Source organism: Salmo trutta, chromosome 6, assembly GCF_901001165.1.
Source record: "Salmo trutta chromosome 6, fSalTru1.1, whole genome shotgun sequence".
NCBI classification, from domain to species: Eukaryota; Metazoa; Chordata; class Actinopteri; order Salmoniformes; family Salmonidae; genus Salmo; species Salmo trutta.
Window position 1 is genome coordinate 24718755 of NC_042962.1, and position 19591 is coordinate 24738345.

At 44.2% G+C, this 19591-nt stretch overlaps 1 protein-coding gene across 1 annotated transcript; it reads right to left on the reverse strand.

Annotated features, from left to right (window-relative positions):
* Positions 1-124: 124 nt before the first annotated feature.
* Positions 125-9854, reverse strand: cdk13 (cyclin dependent kinase 13). The gene is made up of 14 exons (XM_029755865.1): positions 7745-9854; positions 6208-6750; positions 5918-6085; positions 5641-5780; positions 5306-5476; positions 4082-4271; positions 3808-3864; positions 3530-3631; positions 3330-3407; positions 3058-3174; positions 2811-2942; positions 2477-2676; positions 1827-2297; positions 125-1584 (listed from the first exon to the last, which is right to left on the reverse strand). Exons 1-14 carry the CDS (start codon positions 8881-8883, stop codon positions 905-907), a joined length of 4188 nt encoding a protein of 1395 aa, XP_029611725.1. The 5' UTR covers positions 8884-9854; the 3' UTR covers positions 125-904.
* Positions 9855-19591: the final 9737 nt, after the last annotated feature.

Consider the following 19591-nt stretch of genomic DNA (forward strand, 5'->3'; position numbering starts at 1 on the left):
TCAGAAAATAGCCAAATATCAGTTCAGTAGTTGGTTGACTTGCACTGTCCTCCAGTGGTTTAGTGTGTTCTACATGTTCAGGTATGATTCTTTGATGATCGACAGTCAAAGTAAGACAAAAAAAACTGTTGGCATTTCTTTAATAAACATATGACCCCCCCCCCAAAAAAAACATTTTAGTACAAAAGTATTTTTTGAAGTTGGGTTACATGTCTCCTTTTGTTTTACAATGGCTATTGGCAGAGGGCTTGTGGAAATTAAAGTGAACATGGCCTTCCTCCATCAAGTCAATCAGTAGCTATCAGTTTTACTGCAGTCACCCATGTGCCGCCAGTCTTTCAGGAGCCAATCCTCTTCAAAAACAAACCCCACCTTCAAGTCAGGAGCCCGATCAACTGAGCCCTACTGGTTTCAACATATGCTTGGCCCAAAATAAAAAAAACATTGGTAATTTTCTAAAAGTTGTGCAGATAGCACTTTATTTCATACCTAAATCGTTATCGCCTACTTTAGTCAGTAGTGCAAAACAGTCTGCTCGGAAGCAATTAAAAGAAAGGCTTGGGTACATATTTAAAAGCAATACCTAGCCTGGTAAATGTACACTCAAAAAAGGTAAAAGCTTAATTTAAAAGACAGTAGTAGAATACATAAACAAAAAAACTATATGAAACGGTATGAGCAAAAAAAGCCCCCTCTATACAACCCCCCTTCTGCAACATACCCCACATTCCAGATACAGGAGGAATACAATGCTTTACACAGATTTTTGTATTTATTATTACAAATCAAGTGTGCATTTCCAGATCCCTCTGGTCTAGCCTGAGAGGGTTTGGGCTCAGTTTCTTTTGAGTCCACAAGTCTGAGGTGTCCATCATACCCCGCCCATTCACTATGCCACAGCCAATCAGAAGGGGAGGTGTCGTCCTCGCATGGCTGCTGAGTTCACATGTGGGTTGAAGCCAAGGGGCATAGGTGGGGCCACAGCCTGGGAAGGGGAGCTCCAGGACTGGCCCGGAGGAGGGATGGGCGGGGGAGGGGTAGCATGGTTATAGAGGTGGATGCTGGTGGGGTTGGGCTTCCCTTCCACAGGCAAGGAGGGGCTGTGATTGTACTCAAAGCGATGGTCTTTGTCACCGCTGAACACCATGCTGCTAACACCTCCACCTCTGCCTGAAGGGAAGGGCTCCTGGAGTGAGGTGGCCAGGGACCCGGTAGCCGAGGACTGCTGAGTGCTGCTGCTGAACACTTCCCTCAGGTTGTGGGGGGGCAGGCCGCCCCCCAACATGTGGCCCATGTAGCAGTCGCCAAAACCTGCAGGAGGGAAGGGTGGAGGGGGTGGGCGGCTGTAGTCACCGCCATAGCTGGGTCCTTCTGTGCCAGGGTGGGGTGGGTAGTCTGGCTCCGGGAGCCTTCCTCCCTCACCAGCTCCACCTGAGGTTGGCATAGGCGGCAGGTGGCCCGTCTTATGCGCCATCTTCTGCCGGTAATCCAAGTCCTCGCAGCGGGGAGGGGGCTCCGGTGGTTCAGGGGGTCTCTGGTCGGGGGGGAGGATGGGTCTGGAGGAAACACCGCTCCCCTCGGACACTACGGGGGAAACCACAAGACATGATGTTAGTTCAAGGCAAAGGGATAGTTCTCGGCCTACTTCGCAAGTTCGTATTCTACCATAGGGATATCCAAAATTAAAACCATTGTGTGTACAGAATTTGAGACAGATAATCCTACTGGATAGTCACAGCAGTGGAATACAAGTCTATACACATAATTTCTGCTTGCAAAAAATGAGGTTAAAGATACGTCACAATATTCTCTATATGAGTAGTTACCTGGCGAGACAGGGACAGGCTCTGGGGGCTGCTTGGGCTCAGAGGGTGGTGGAGGAGGTCCTCCTGCTGGTGCATTTGTGCCGTCTGCATCGCCAGCTTCCTGCCTCTGCTGGGCCTGAAAGAGCTGGGCCAGCAGCATGGTGACTGCCGTCTGGGTGGCTGCCGACGCCTCCCCATCAGGCTTACCCTGCGATGCCGACGAGGGATGCGGCGATGGGGGCTTGGGCATGGGGGGCGTGCGGGGTGCTCCACCTGACTGAGGGAGCTTGTGGGGCTTGAGAGGAGGGTGTGGCTCCGGAGGCCGGTCGGAGTCAGAGTGTTCTGGCGGCAGGACCTTGGAGAGCTGCTGTAGAGTCTCGGGGTTGACCTTGGCAATCTGGGCCGGGTTGACAGCGCTCTTGGACTGGCCAAGCAGGTTGAGGAGGACCGCCAGCTGTTCCTGGGTCAGCTGGGAGCTGGGAGCTTTTGAGTCTATGGGAGACAAAAGAAAATATATTTAAGCAATTTACTAAAAAGTACCTCTTAATTCACTCCAAGTTGTTATTAGTCGTTGCAATATAAGCCATTAAAGTGAGTGTGTAACTGATAAGCTGTGAGGCCAGTATGGAGGGGTGGCTTTGCGGTACTAGACTAAAGGCCCATTCACTCACCCAGTAGGGCTGAGGCAGCCACAGGCTGGACTTTGAGCCCCCCAGGCGGAGGGAAGCCCTGGGGGGTGTTGCTGCGACTGTCGTCTCCCAGCCCTAGCTCCTTACGGGGAGCCTTGGGGGCTGACAGCTCCTCTGGCATCTGCTTCTGCCTCCGCCGCTTCTTACTCCACAACTCGTGGCAGTCCTGCCACAGGGGGAGACTGGAAGAGAGAGATGGGAAGAGGACAGGAGACAAAATGGAAATAAGGAGATCAAAGGCTGGGTCATCACAAAAATTATATTCTACAGTAATGAATCACAGACTTTGAAGTAAAACGCCTTTGGCCAAACATACTCTGGTGGGGGCATCTTGGTTGGGTCCACGTCTTTGAGGAACTCACTGCTTAGCGCCGCCTCGGCAGCACAGCGCTTACTGGGGTCCAGCGCCAGCATGTGGTCAAACAGGTCCAGGGCAGAGGGTGGTATACTGACCAAAGAGAAACACGAAGTGGTTAGTCAAACACAACCAAAGGATAATAACATTCTTCTCATATACCAATGATGACCCCAATTACTGAATTCAAACAAGCAGATCAACTCACAAAGCAAACTCTTCTCGCAACCGCCGCCGGTACTGTTTCTTTGGTTTCATGGTGTTGAAGTAGGGCAGCTTGATGACATCTGGCCACACAGCGGGACAGGGGCTGCCACAGATACGACTGGAAGGGAGAAAAGCCAAAGGCTAGTGTTCAATATCATACCCTAACAAGAAGACTGTCCAACGAGATAGCTGAAGGTCTTTCAGACCGTTAAAAGGGATACTGAGGATAAGAAATTGACGGATTTATAGTACCCTTCTCGGACAACAACGTACCTGATCAGCTCTAACTGGGCAAGTTCCTGATTGGCTTGGAAAATGGGCTTTTTTGTGAACAGCTCCCCCAGAATGCACCTGATTTAAGACAAAAACAGTGTGAATGCATGATCCTCTTTATAGAACCATCTGTCCTCGGTTCAAGAATCATAAATCTCAGCCAGTGAAACACCACACCAAATCGTAGGTGTGTCTCTTACCCGCAGCTCCACACATCAATGGCAGGTGTGTACCTCTCCTCCCCAAGTAAAAGCTCTGGGGGTCTGTACCACAGGGTGATCACCTTGTTGGTGTACGGTCGGCTACAAGACAGGGACAGAAAAATACATAAGTATCAATAATATCCTCATCATCCACAACAAAACACAGTTGAGACCAATATGCTTGATGAAGCAAAACAGTCATAGATAAAGTAATACATCTGAAAAGCCAATAACTATTGGCAGCAATCAACTCTAAGCCATATCGGGACACTTACCTCTCCTCAGAGTTATAAAGTCGAGCCAGTCCAAAATCTGCCAGCTTTATTTGACCCCTGGCGTAGAGAACAGAACACAGCATTAACGTGACATCCGACTCCTTTCTGTCAGACAATGCAACTGATTCCGCAGCGGATATAAATTGTTTTTCCTTCTTTGACTATCCTGGTCCCAGATCTGCTTGTGCTTTGGCGTGATAATGACCATAGGAGTTGACAAGACAGCACCGACAGATCTGGGACCAGCAGGCTAGCTATCCTGAGGAGCACTCACTTGTTGTTAAGCAAGATGTTGGAGCACTTGATGTCCCTGTGCAGGAAGTTCTTCTTGTGGCAGTAGTCGAGGCCCTCCAGCAGCTGCCTCATGAAGGACTTGATGTGGCTCTCGTTGAAGTGGACCAGGCCAGACTCCAGCAGCCCCATCAGGTCATGGTCCATGTATTCAAACACCAGGTAGAACGCACCTGTAAAAGGAGAACAAATGCATGGAGAAACAATGTAGACACATGGGTCTGTATCCCAAATGGCACCCTATTCCCTACATAGGGCACTATTTTTGACCAGGGGTTCTCAAAGTGGGGTACTGCATCTCAAAATATTAAAACAATTAAATTATATATCAATATATATTTTTGTACATTTTGGCCAAGAGATCCATGGGATAAGTTTAGGGGGTGTAATACAATGTAATATTATTAATCTACAATGTGTTCTTAACCCTGGGCAACATGGGCCTAGGAGGCTCACAGGGATATTTTCAATTTTTGTCGACCAATTATAAAATGTTCAACTCGGCAATCTTCTAGTCCCCCAAAATGTTTTTTTCCCAAACATAAAACGCATTGCAATTTAAGCTCTAAAACTGTTAAATGTTCCCTCTGCCTCAATGCAAAAATGTGTAGAATTGGAGGACATTAGCTTGAACAACTGCAAAATTCTCTCACCAATGCCAAGAGGCGGGCCTTTAAAATATTCCTTCCTAGGGCCCGAGACTTGGTTCATTTCCCATTGCACTGCCAGAGACATAAAACTCCTTGTATGCTATTTTTATCTCACTACTTCTTGCCATTTGTGCTGTTGTCTGTGCCCAATAATGTTTGTACCATGTTTTGTGCTGCTACCATGTTGTGCTGCTGCCATGTTGCTGCCATGCTATGTTGTTGTCTTAGGTCTCTATGTAGTGTTGTGTCGTCTCTCTTGTCGTGATGTGTGTTTTGTCCTATATTTTTATTTTAAACCCAACCCCCATCCCCACAGGAGGCCTTTTGCCTTTTAGTAGGCCGTCATTGTAAATAAGAATTTGTTCTTAACTGACTTGCCTAGTTAAATCAAGGTTAAAAAGCTGATTAATCTGATTTGCTATCACAAAAGGGGTCCCCGGCCCTAAAAAGTTATAGAACCTCTGCCATAGGGCTCTGGTCAAAAGTAGTACACTATGTAGGGAATGGAGTGCCATTTAGGATGCGGCATGATAATTCAGTGGGTTTGTCATATGGACCTTTGTCGTTCTTGAAGTCCAGGGCGTCCTCCTTGTCAGTGACTATCTCCTTCATGTTGATGATGCTCTTGTGGTTGAGTTGGCGGAGGATCTTGATCTCCCTGATGGCGGTGATAGGGAAGCCCTCCTTCTCGTTGTCCAGGCGCACCTTCTTCAAGGCCACCATCTCAGCTACACCACGGGGATAGAGATAAAGGGCAGAGGATATTAGAAGATACCTTTTCATACATAATAGTTACCCTGGGAATAGAAAGACTCACATTTTTACAGATTATTCTGTTTGGTTAAAATGTTGATGGTAAAATAATACATTGTAAGCATTTAGTAGTCCTCACCTGTATCTTTGTCTTTTGCCTTGTACACCTGGCCGTAGGTGCCTTCTCCTGTGATGCCGATGATCTCAAACTTGTCCACGCACCGCTTCCCCCAATCGATCTCAGTCTCCTTGATCTCCCCAAAGCGTGGGCCGCAGATCCTGGGAGAAAGACAAACAAACCAACAAGAGATTAGGTCAAGCAGTGGTTCTCAACCCCAGGCAGTAGAGCTTATTGAGGAGCATAGGCCATTGACGTGGTAGGGTGAGACATGGAAAGTGAAGGGGCCCAGACATACTTGGGCCTGCGGCGAAGCGTGGTGGTCTTCTTCTCGTCATATGGGCTGTGAGGGGAGGAGGAGCCTGTGGGTAGCTCGGGAGGAAGGGGCAGGTCGCTCAGGAGGTGGCGGGCCTTCTGACGCTCTGCTGGATTCTTCCCTGATAGCGATGGTAAGACGTCCTTCAAGCTGCACAGGGGAGGAAAATAAGATGAGAAGTTAGGCTATGGAAAGAGGGGGAGGCATGTATGAGAGTGAAAAAATGTACAAGTTCTCTTAATCATAAAAACTCTTTATTATGTTCTGATTACCTATCTGCTCCAGCTAAGTGCTCAAGGATGTTCGGGGGCAGGTGTAGAGATGTCAGTGTAGAGGCAGTTGGGGCAGTGACTCGCTCCTTCTCTTTGCCCTGTCCAGATGCTGGTACTTTCCTCTTGTCTCGTTGCACCGAGGAGACATCCTTACCCTTCACATCTCTATCCTTGCTGGGCTTGGGGGGCTCTGTGCTCCTCTTGGAGGTCCTGTCTGCGGGGGACTGGGGCTGGCTCGACACAGGGGTCCTGGGGCCCTTCTTAGTGGCGTGGTTGGTCTTGGGGCTGGGTTGGTGGGAGCCTGCAGAGGGAACCTTGGTGGGAGTTGAGGTGTTACTGGAGCTTTTGGCCCGGGCAGCTGCCTCGGCAGCTTTGGCCTTCTTCTGCTTGCTGAGCTCGGCCGCCAGGCTGCTCTTGAAGGTCAGTGTGCTGGGGGAGAGGCTGGAGGGCCGGCTGCGGGAGCGAGAGTGGCGGTGGCGGCTGCGTGAGCGGGAGTGCCTCGAGGGGGAATACGGACTCCTGCTTCGAGACTTGCCAGATCGCCTGGAGAAAGGACACATGAATCTTTAATAGGAGAAAAGTTCCCTTTAAAGAGCGACTGCCTTTAAAAAGCAACAAATCCCTTTGAAAACGGCCTGTGTGGCATCGATTAGAGTCAGAAACAGTTATTCTAGTGTCGAAATTGACTAAAATGTAAGTAGGATAATTTTGGTCATAAAGTCAGTATCCGCAACAACAAAAATAAAAGAGTTTGGAATATCCATGCATCATAACAGGTAATATGAAGGCTGGATTTAGATTGTTCAATGTCCATTTCTCCTCCAACATGGGGTGAATAACTGCTGTGATTGCTTTCTATCCAATAGCATAGACAGTGAGACAGACCTGCCCAGCAGCTCCGACTTTTGTTTACATAAGATAACACGTCACACATTTTCTTTACTTGAGAAATACTGCAAACACCTTAGATGTAAAATTGCACAACAAACATCCTCGGCAAAAACAACAAAATTACAGATTTCTTGAGTTCTTAGATTCATTATGGTTATTTTGAGGAAGTAAAATAGGCTTCCGTGTCTAGTGTCTCATGGGTGACAAATATCATTAACCAAATGCAGTCTCGGTCAGGAAACACACCAAGAATTAAATAAAATTTTTCTAATAAGCAACAGAAAAACGTGCCAATTGGTATGCTGTGTCTCTTTAAATGTTCATATTGTCTAATACACTGTTACATTAGCAGACTGCTGGAATGGCAAATAAACACTTTCAGTGGCATTGAAGGCATCATTACAATCTGAATCACAATCGAGTAAAACAGTTGTACTAAATGAGTTTCACAAAGCTTTGCTCTCTTGGGTGATCCAGATTCTGCCCTCAAATTTACATCAATGTCTCTCAGTACTACTAAATTCTCTCAGCAACAAAAAAATACATTCATGCCACTATTTTCCCCAGGAGATTTTATAATGTGGAGGGTAACAACTATTAATAATTCGCTTTCAGACAGTACAGTAACCTCTGATCAATTGCTTACCTTACGTCTGGACTTGGGCTCAGTGACTTTCGGTATGGACTTCGTGATCGCCGACGGGTACCGTAGGGACTTGATGCAAGTTCTCCCTGTTCGAATGGACTATGTCGGCCATAACTTGGAGACCTGCGCCAGTTGAATGGGCTCGTTGGAGACCGCTTTCTTTTGTTGCTTGAGTATGAACTGGGCGACTTTGAAATGTTGTAGGCACCATAGACCTCAGAATCTCGGCTGTAGTATGTTGAAGTAGGGGACAGCCTTTTGTTCCCATAACTGGGACTTCTTCTAGATATAAACTGGTTATTATAACTGCCACTGGGAGACTGGTATCCATAGGAATACGATTTCCCATGTGGGCTGTCTGCCTTGAAACCAGGACTTCTTCTGTAGGCCCCGAGTTCTTCACGGTCATCTCGGTATGATTGTGGTGCATCCCTGTATGCAGACGGGGGCTCCTTTTCAGAACGTGTCTTACTTTTGTGCCGTTTAGACTCCTTTTTGTCCAAAGACATGGGGGCCAAGGTTGTAGACGTCTTCTTGCCGTTACTGTCAATGTTTCTCGCACCGTCTCGGTTGTTTTTGGTGGCGCTCAGGCTACTACCACGAGATTTCGAAGTGTCCCTCTCACGGCTCTGGCGTTCCTTTCTTTTCGGTTCCTTCTCTTGTCTATTCCTCTCGGATGAACCACTGATTTGTTCATCCTTCCTGAGATGCAATACAGCCCTGTCTCTTCGAGACCTTCTCACTTGTGATGTCGGTCCGTTCATGCCTGTGAATTCAACTTCGCTAAGTCGGTCGACTAAAATAGTAGCATGCGGTTCTGGTTTCGGCGAAGGGCTCCCAGAAAAGCGTTCTGATTGGGAACTCACGTCGTCATATTCCACTAAAGTCCGAAGTTCACCTCTTTCAAGAGTGCCTCTCCGTTCACTGTCTGGTTCATCTGGCGTATGCCATTGTGCTTTCTCCCTAGCGTGACTGTGTTTCTTTCGGATAGATGACGACCGCCTCTTCTCCCGGTGTTTCTCTCGGTGCTGAGTAGCCCCGCTTCCAGGTTTAACGTTACTGCGCCGCTCCTGTCTGGCACTTCTCTGTGCCGATGGGCTTCTTCCCCGACCCTCGCGAAACACCTCCGAGTTAGGCATTTATCAAAAAGATGTGATATATACTTTTGGTAATATTAGTTGTCTTTAGTGTTATGTTCCTTGCCACACAAAACATTTGCTACAAATTAGCAAGCTAAAGCTAACTTGCTAGTCACTATAACTGGTAGTGAGCTATTCCAAACGATAATCCATCGGATTCATCAAAACAAGTCCATCCAATGTTTACCTCGACATTAATTTCTGATAATACGAGAAAATGTTTTATCAAATCATTAGAATCCTGGTCTGCAATTCCAAAGATTTGCTAGCTGGCTAGCCAGAGCTAACTAGCTAGCAACTGTAGCTAACTAGCTAGCAACTGTAGCTAGCTAGGCAGTGTCTCGTAATTGCATTCCATTCCATGCTTAGTGTAGCAGGCCCAATGTCTCCTGCTCGAAAGGAAATGTTTGAGGAATATCGCAGCTCACATCGGCTTTAAAAATTATATTCCCAAAGTGCTGAAAATAAGGAAAAAACATTCGCTTTTTAGGACAAACTTCTTTACGCTTGCCATCACACTCCAGTTTGGACTAACAAGGAAGTAGGTAGCTAACTAGCACGCAAACCGTAGCTTTCAAACTGAAGGCCTACTATTCTGCTGTTACGTCCAATGATGTGCAGATCAGTGTTCACGTCATTACCAAAGGAAAACTCCTGACACATTTAAGTTCCTCCACATGGGGAATGAAAATAGTCAGTCAATCTAACATATTTAAGTAATTTTTAATTCCAAATACCATACTGCGTTACTTTGCATTACCTATAGCCAGGCCAAAATATACAACCCCTAGGATGCGCCAAGAAGTGGTCACAGGGCGAGAGCCAATAACACTGAATGTGTGATTTGGTTGGAGGGAGAGGGGTATAGCCTACATGTCATATGGGACAAACAGCATCATATCAAACTATACTGAACAAAAATAAACGCAAAATGCAACAATTAAAGATTTTGCTGAGTTACAGTTCATAAGGAAATCAGTCAATTGAAATAATTAGGCCCAGATCTATGGATTTCACATGACTGGGCATGGGTGCAGCCATGGGTGGGCATAGGCTCACCAATTTGGGAGCCAGGTCCAGCCAATCAGAATGAGTTTGGAACATTTCTAGGATTTTTTATTTCAGCTCATGAAACCAGCACATTACATGTTGCGTTTATATTTTTGTTCAGTATAGGTATATAACTCATCCATTGATGCTTGCATTCCGATTTTCGCCCAGCGTCACCATTTGAGTATCAGGGGGCTAGGCACAAGGCACTAGACAGGCTACAATTATTATTCCTCACTGGTGAAGATTATGCAACTAAACACTGCATGAGTTGACTTCGCAAGTAAGCATTTCACTAGAAGGTCTACACCTGTTGTATTCGGCACATGTGCCTAATACAATTTCATTCAGCCAAAACAAATGGTGGAAAGAGAACGTATCCCATTAATGGGTCCTTTTAGTTTGCAATGTCTACTGTGAATATTACATTTAAACAAAATAGTCAATTTACAGCTGTGTTGCACTGATTGTTCTGTTATTGCAATGTAAATCTCATAATAAAAAGGGGTGGATTTGTTTGTAAAAAATTATAATCACTTTACTTGTCTATCCAATAGCTCACAAAACATGAACTGAAAGGTACACAGCATTTCAATTATTGTACCCAGTAACAGTAAGATACATTAGTGTTTCTGTTAAGGATGTGAGTAAACAGACAACATAATAACTACACAATACAGGTATAGCCAACATCCATATTGAGATTGATCTTCAGTTTGATAAAGCAAATCAAAGATAAATATTACAAATTGAAAGTAAAAGGATATTAAAACATAAGGCAATACATGTGTACAGTAAAAATGAAAAGAAACAGTTTCCTGTAGAGAAAATTCACCTGCATTCACATTACTGCAACAAAATGTAATACAAAGTCCTACATAGTCTCACGAACCAGACCTGGCCTTGCTCAATTTGACCTGGCCCAGTCCATTGTGATTAAGCCGAGCAATAGGAAAATAACTTAATAAAAACATTTGTCATTTGAGACAACAGAGTTTCCAAGTAGGGGCTTAGACCCACGCACGTGCGTACACACACACAAACTTGATATAGGTCAGTCAGAAAGCAAGGTAGCACCATGGAAGTAGATAATGGTATGCTACAGAATGCTACAAGAGCAAAGGGGGGGGGTGTTATAAGATGTCATGGAATTGTTTTAAGAAGGTCATCATGGATCATTTAGCTATTTGATTTGGAATTTTAGGAGCCTTTTAGGTATCCTAAAAAATTAAATAATAAAGCATGACAAAATATTACACTTGGCCTACAATAGCCCATATATAAACACAATGAATTACACATTCATAAACGGCAAGACAGTACAAAAATAAATCATAAGAAATAAGGTTTTGAAGTGTCTGTCCTATATCAAGGAAATATAAGAAAGCTCCGGATTATTATATATATTTTTTTAAACACATTTAACCCCTTATTTTTGTTGGCACAAAACTACTTTCATTCATTTGTATGGGTTACCTTTAGGACTGGTCCAGCGACACTTGTGAACGTCAAAGCAAAACACAGAACACCGTCGTGTTCGTGAGTCTACGATTTTCTGGATGTCTCCTGGTTTGACAAACAGCTCTGTAGCTCCGCCACTTTCCACTGCTGATGCAGAAGGGCGACATAGGCGGATGAAGTGGATTGAGACATAGCCCATGCTAGATCTCTCTAGCTCAAACTGATGGATTTTGATGGGCTTGTTTTTTTTAATTATGTTACTTAGATAACACACCGGTGCATCAATAGACTTTACGGGTTTTAACATCAAGTTATGTAAGACTGAAAAAGGTCAAACTATCATGGGGTGAGTTTCCCAAAAACAAAAGTAACTGTCCAGTATTTCCAGATTTATATTAAAGTAGCATGCCAGTGTTTCCAGATAATTACAATATTACGTTTTTCTACCAATTTTTTAATAAATGTAAAAAAAACTGCTTTTCTGAGTTGGAATGGTGTGGGCGGAAACCAACAAAAAATATTCATGAGAGTAGACAGCTGATTGGCCAACTCATCATCCTTTATGCGGAAATAAAAAGCATTAAAAAAAATAAAAAGATTTTTTTTTTTTTTTAAACAGTCAGATACACATTTGTGGTGGTTTTGAAGTGTTTTTTTTTCTCCAATTCATGCTTTGGCCAAAAATACGAGTATAGGATGAGTCACGACATTATACGTGTAAGAGTTATCAGAATTTTTTACTTTTAAAATAGATCCACTGGACAATTACTTTCAGGTTGTGTTTACAGAGGCAACCCAATTCTGATCTTTTTCCACTAATTTGACCAATCAGATTAAGCTCTTTTGCCAAATCAGAATTGGACTGACTGTCTAAGGCGGTCTACACTTGACACTTACATGCGACTTCGCATATCATTATATGAACATCACATTGAAAAAGACAGATCTAGATGCACAAAAGTCGCACTGTGGTCGGATCTGTCTGACCACTTCAAGAGGTGGTCAGAGACGCATGTGTGTGGATTTCTTCTCATTCTGGACCCAATCAGGCTACCGAAGGTGCATGCAGTGGGCCACATCAGCACTCCGCCCACAAGTTTTCAGAAAACTTGTGTTTTGGGAGAGAGAAGCACCTTTTTTTCATTAAATGTTGAAGGAAATACATTCCTAGCGTGTGAGAAACGTGTTTGCTGGCTTCAATTAGCTAGTTGGCTAGCATTTATTAGAAAAACAATGTTTTGTTTGGCTAGAGTTAAGCTAACCTGTAAGAAATCCCTTTAGCGTTGCTAGCTACAGTACCAGTCAAATGTTTGGACACCTACTCATTCAATATTTATTCTTTATTTTTACTATTTTCTACATTGTATAATAATAGTGAAGACATCAAAACTATGAAATAACATGTGGAATCATGTAGTATCCAAAAAAGTGCTAAATCAAATGTATTTTATATTTGAGATTCTTCAAAGTAGCCACTCTTTGCCTTAATGACAGCTTTGCACACTCTTGGCATTCTCTCAACCAGCTTCACCTGGAATGCTTTTTCAACAGTCTTGAAGGAGTTCCCACATATGCGGAGCACTTATTGGCTGCTTTTCTTTCACTCTGGTCCAACTCATCCCAAACCATCTCAATTGGGTTGAGGTTGGGTGATTATGGAGGCCAGGTCAGCACTCCATCACTCTCCAGCCTGGAGGTGTGTTGGGTCATTGTCCTGTTGAAAAATAAATGATAGTGGAACTAAGTGCAAACCAGATGGGATGGCGTATCTCTGCAGAATACTGTGGTAGCTATGCTGGTTAAGTGAACCTTTAATTCTAAATAAATCACTGACAGTGTCACCAGCAAAGCACCCCCACACCATCACATCTCCTCCTCCATGCTTCACGGTGGGAACTACACATGCAGAGATCATCCGCTCACCTACTCTGCGTCTCACAAAGACATGGTGGTTGGAACCAAAAAACGCAAATTTGGGCTCATCAGACCAAAGGAAAGATTTCTACCTGTCTAATGTTCATTGCTTGTGTTTCTTGGCCCAAGCAAGTCTCTTCTTATTGGTGTCCTTAAGTAGTGGTTTCTTTGCAGCAATTCGACCATGAAGGCCTGATTCATAGTCTTCTCCGAACAGTTGATGTTTCATCATAGCATGTGATGGTTTTTGCAACTGCACTTGAAGAAACTTTCAAAGTTCTTGAAATTTACCAGATTGACTGACCTACATGTCTTAAAGTAATGGACTGTCGTTTCTCTCTGCTTATTTGAGCTGTTTTTGCCATAATATGGACTTTTGTATACCACCCCTACCTTGTCACAACACAACTGATTGGCTCAAACGCATTAAGAAGGAATGAAATTCCACAAATTATCTTTAAACAAGGCACACCTGTTAATTGAAATGCATTCCAGGTGACTACCTCATTAAGGTGGTTGAGAGAATGCCAAGAGTGTGCAAAGCTGTCATCAATGCAAAGGGTGGCTACTTTGAAGAATCTCAAATATATTTTGATTTGTTTAACACTTTTTTGGTTAGTACATGATTCCACATGTGCTATTTTATAGTTTAGATATCTTCACTATTATTCTACAATGTAGAAAATGGTAAAAATAAAGTAAGACCCTGGAATGAGTAGGTGTGTCCTGCAGCTTGCTGGCTAGTTGAGGTTAGTTGGCTAGTAGGCTACAGCCATCAAGTTGTGTCAGATTTATCCTGTTCCACCGTTTGCTGAATGCATACTGGCATTTGAATATAGCATGGGAAAAGGGAAACCGGACACAATATGGACACATTTAAATGTAGTTTTAGACGCATGAGGTGTTCTTAATTCCATGATCAGAGCTACATGATCAAAATACAAAAGCTGAATGAACTGTCAAGTCTAGACATGGCGGGTAAGAGTTAAAGAGTTGAAGTAGTCAAATGTAATGTCTGAAATGTAATGTCTATGATGAAATTCCAAAACAAGGAATCCAGTCAAAAGGAAAATATCATTTGAGGCTCAAAAAAAATAAAAAATAAAATAAAAAAGAAGAGGTACTCCAAACATTGCATATGACTGTGGGGATAGTCTACTCCAGGGTTTTCCCAAACGCTGTCCTCGGGACCCAAAGGGGTACACGTTTCAGCTTTTGCCCTAGCAAAATGTGAACAAGTAGTGTTAGTGCATAAACCAAAACGTGCACCCGTTGGGGTACCGCAGAACGAGTTTTGGAAACGCTGGTCTACTTGTTCACATTCACAATGGACATCAAGGCATCAATGTTAATGACTGAGTGATGACTAGAGAGGAAGAGGTGAAGTGAGAGGGTCACCTCCCGTCAATTTCTCCATGCGGGAATACAGTGATAAGCAGTCTGCCTGCCTTCCCGCTTTTGGGACAACGGCTACCATTGTTAGGGGCGCAAACAAGACCATCTTGTCATTATGTACAGTACCTCATTATATATATTATGTACAGTACCTCACAACATCACCTTGCCCACCAGCGAAGGTAGAGGAGAAGAGATCGAATCAAATGCGCACTGTTGTAAACAGTAACTTCTGGCGGTTACTGAAGCCAATGTGGCATGTTGAATACATTTTCGTCGCACGAGTTTGGCTCTAACATTTGAACCGCTTTGGCTATAAGCTATTATTATTCCCCTCTATGATGATCACAAGCCGCGTTAGAAGGGAATGTCACAAAAACCACAATTTGGCCCCCATAAGAATATAGTTGAATAGCAATGTCATAGGAGTGGAAAGGCTGTCCTTAGGGCTATAAAGTGGAAAGGCTATCCTTAGAAAGGCTCTGATAGGCCAGATCGTTCTGCTTCGGTTTGCCACAGAGTGTCGTGCAGTACGCCTTAATTAAAACCCAGACAGTTATATTGGTGCCGTAATCTCCGAGTACGAGGTCTAAAGGGGATAAAATGCAACCGAGGTGGTTTGATGAACCATACTCTTTTGATGAGTAACCTTGCTGGAGACTTGTGTTAGCTTCCTGAATTCATGCCAATGGGCTTTAGCTAAGTGGGCTAAGTCTTCTGACATGCAGGAGACCTGGTTTGAACCCAGTCACATGAGCAAGATTAAATAGGGAGTGGAAAGGCTCGACAGGGCTATTGAACTATATTCCTAAGGGGGCAAAATTAAAAAAAATGGTGACCTTCCCTTCTAACGTGGCGTGTGAGCATCAGAGGGGAACAGAAAGCCCATCTGCCAGAACCTTCTGTTTACTACTTTCCTGGCTGGGCAAAGAACCAGGATGTTGTCCCCGTTTTTGAATCAATTGAGAGAACTGAATCTGAATGCATCTGAGAAATTGAATACATGAAACATTGATTAACTACACCCACCAAATGGAGCAAATGTACCTGTGTTCAAGAATGTTTTTGGGAAACGTGTCGTTCAGTACAAACCGTCATGCAACGTAGCAAAAGTTGAAACAAACTGAACACACCCCGTCAGTAGAAGATGTAAAAGATGGGGTGTGTTCCGTCAGTAGAAGATGCCTGGTTATTCTTTAAAAAGTGCTTTCCTCACAATATTAAGTAAGCATGCCCCATTCAAAACAAATGTAGAACCAGGAACAGATATAGCCCTTGGTTCACTTCAGACCTGACTGCCCTTGACCAGCACAAAAACATCCTGTGGCGTACGGCATTAGCATCAAATAGCCCCCGTGATATGCAACCTTTCAGGGAAGTTAGGAACCAATATACACAGGCAGTTAGGAAAGCAAAGGCTAGCTTTTTCAAACAGAAATTTGCATCCTGCAGCACAAACTCCAAAAAGTTCCGGGACACTGTAAAGTCCATGGAGAATAAGAGCACCTCCTCCCAGCTGCCCACTGCACTGAGGCTAGGAAACACTGTCACCACCGATAAATCAACAATTGAGAATTCAATAAGCATTTTTCTACAGCTGGCCATGCTTTCCATCTGGCTACCCCTACCCTGGTCAATAGCCCTGCACCCCCCACGGCAACTTGCCCAAGCCTCCCCATTACTCCTTTACCCAAATCCAGATAGCTGCAAAATTTGGACCCCTACAAATTAGCAGGGATAGACAATCTGGACCCTCGCTTTCTAAAATGATCAACCAAAATTGTTGCAACCCCTATTATGAGCCTGTTCAACCTCTTTCGTATCGTCTGAGATCCCCAAAAATTGGAAAGCTGCCGCGGTCATCCCCCTCTTCAAAGGGGGAGACACTCTAGACACAAACTGCTACAGACATACATATACACACACACATATACACACACACACACACATATATATATCCTACCCTGCCTTTCTAAGGTCTTTGAAAGCCAAGTTAATAAACAGATCACCGACCATTTCGAATCCCACCGCACCTTCTCCGTTATGCAATCTGGTTTCCGAGCTGGTCATGGGTGCACCTCAGCCACGCTCAAGGTCCTAAATGATATCATAACCGCCATCGATAAGAGACAATACTGTGCAGCTGTATTCATCGACCTGGCCAAGGCTTTCAACTGTCAATCACCACATTCTTATCGGCAGACTCAACAGCCTTGGTTTCTCAAATGACTGCCTCACCTGGTTCACCAACTACTTCTCAGACAGAGTTCAGTGTGTCAAATCGAAGGGCCTGTTGTTCGAGCCTCTGGCAGTCTATGGGGCTGCCACAGGGTTCAATTCTCGGGCCGACTTTTCTCTGTATACATCAATGATGTCGCTCTTGCTGCTGGTGACTCTCTGATCGCAAACGACACCATTCTGTATACTTCTGGCCCTTCTTTAGACACTTAACTAACCTGCAATGCCATACAACTCTCCTTCCATGGCTTCCTACTGCTCTTAAATGCAGGTCAAACTAAATGCATGCTCCTCAACCGATCGCTGCCCACACCTGCACGCCCATCCAGCATCACTAGTCTGGACGGTTCTGACTTAGAATATGTGGACAACTACAAATACCTAGGTGTCTGGTTAGACTGTACGCTCTCCTTCCAGACTCAAATTAAGCATCTCCAATCCAAATTAAAATTGGCTTCCTATTTCGCAACAAAGCCTCCTTTACTCAAGCTGCCAAACATACCCTCATAAAACGGACTATCCTACCGATCCTTGACTTCGGCGATGTCATTTACAAAATAGCCTCCAACACTCTACTCAGCAAATTGGATGCAGTCTATCACAGTGCCATCCATTTTGTCACCAAAGCCCCATAAACCACCCACCACTGCGACCTGTACGCTCTCGTTGGCTGGCCCTCGCTACAAACTCGTCGCCAAACCCACTGGCTCCAGGTCATCTATAAGTCTTTAATAGGTAAAGCCCCACCTTCTCAGCTCACTGGTCACCATAGCAGCACCCACCCGGAGCACGCGCTCCAGCAGGTATATTTCACTGGTCACCCCCAAAGCCAACACCTCCTTTGGCCGCCTTTCCTTCCAGTTCTCTGCTGCCAATGACTGAAACAAATTGCAAAAATCACTGACGCTGGAGATCCATCTCTCCCTCACTAACAGATCACTGCACCTGTACATAGCCCATCCAACTACCTCATCCCCATACTGTTATTTTAAAGATTTTTTGCTCCTTTGCACCCCAGTATCTCTACTTGCACATTCATCTTCTGCACATCTATCACTCCAGTGTTTAATTGCTAAATTGTAATTATTTCACCACTATGGGCTATTTATTGCCTTACCTCCTTTGCACACACTGTATATAACGTAAATTCCGGACTATAAGCCGCAACTTTTTTCCCAGGCTTTGAACCTCGCGGTTTAAACAATGACGTGGCTAATATATGGATTTCTCCCGCTTTCAATTTTTTTTCTCTCCAAAAAAACACATTCTGTGACGTGCTCAGTTTTTTGGCGGCATGAAGCTTTCATTAGACAAATGAAATTGCCGAACGGGTTACGTCAAACAACTTTTTTGTTTACTGTTTAGATTAAATCGAGCACTCTCAAACTTCCTATCATTCTGATTACGGTAGTCATTTTGTCACCATCATGGCAAAGACACGGAGAAATGCTTATGATGCAGCTTTCAAGTTGAAGGTGATTGATCTGGCTGTTGGAAAAGGAAATAGAGCTGCTGCACGGGAGCTTGGTCTTAATGAGTCGATGATAAGACGTTGGAAACAGCAGCGTGAGGAATTGACTCAGTGCAAAAAGACAACTAAAGCTTACTGCAAATTTGTTATTTTTTGTTACAAGCCGTGTTTCGTTAAAGCCTATTTATTTTTGTTACAAGCCATGTTTCGTTAAAGCCTATTTATTTTTGTTACAAGCCGTGTTTCGTTACAGCCTGTGTAAAGTTAATTTGTTTCAATGTACCGGTAGGCACCTGCGACTTATAGACATGTGCGGCTTATTTATGTTCAAAATATATATATTTTTTTAATTCAGTGGCTGCGGCTTATATTCAGGTGCGCTTAATAGTCCGGAAATTACGGTATACACTTTTTTCCCTCTATTGTGTTATTGACTGTATGTTTATTCCATGTGTAACTCTGTTGTTTGTGGTCGCACTACTTTGCTTTATCTTGGCCAGGTCGCAGTTATAAATGAGAACTTGTTCTCAACTAGCCTACCTGGTTAAATAAAGGTGAAAATAAAAACCCCTGGGTTGCATTAAAGTCACTCAATAGTTACATGATAAGCCTTACAGAGTAAACGGTCTTTATGGAAAATGTAACGATGGTGGCGGAGATGGTCATCTTTGGTGCATAGCCACAAGTCACCACCCTGTTGTGAAATGAATCAGGGTCATGTCCAGAGAAAATTGAACACAACCTAGCTCGCCAAAAAACATGGACTATTTAAGAAAAAGTTCATGGAGGACCTTAAAGAGCGACTGACCCTAAAAAGCAACTTCTTCTGGGAGTCCCATATGGCTGCACACAATTGGCCCAGAGTCGTTTGTGTTAGGGGAGGCTTTACTTGGCTCATCGCGCTCTAGCAACTTCTTGTGGCAGGCCAGGCGCCTGCAGGCAAACTTGGGTCGTCAGTTGACCAGTGTTTCCTCCGACACATTGGTGCGGCTGGCTTCCGGGTTAAGTGGGCGGGTGTAAAGGAGCGCGGTTTGGCATGCCATGTTTTGGAGGACGCATGACTCGACCTTTGCCTTTCCCCAAGCCTGTTGCAGCGATGAGACAAGATCGCAATTGGATATGACTGAATTGGGGAGAAAAAGGGGGGGTAAAAAAAATATGGCCTAAGTAGCATCGATA

Excerpts from the sequence above, each read along its gene's own strand:
- cdk13 (XM_029755865.1), bottom strand. The coding sequence starts at position 8,883 with ATGCCTAACTCGGAGGTGTTTCGCGAGGGTCGGGGAAGAAGCCCATCG. Across the intron at positions 3,632-3,807 it reads CTTTATAACTCTGAGGAGAG|CCGACCGTACACCAACAAGG; the intron begins GTAAGTGTCCCG and ends CCTGTCTTGTAG. Across the intron at positions 3,408-3,529 it reads ATTGATGTGTGGAGCTGCGG|GTGCATTCTGGGGGAGCTGT; the intron begins GTAAGAGACACA and ends GTCTTAAATCAG.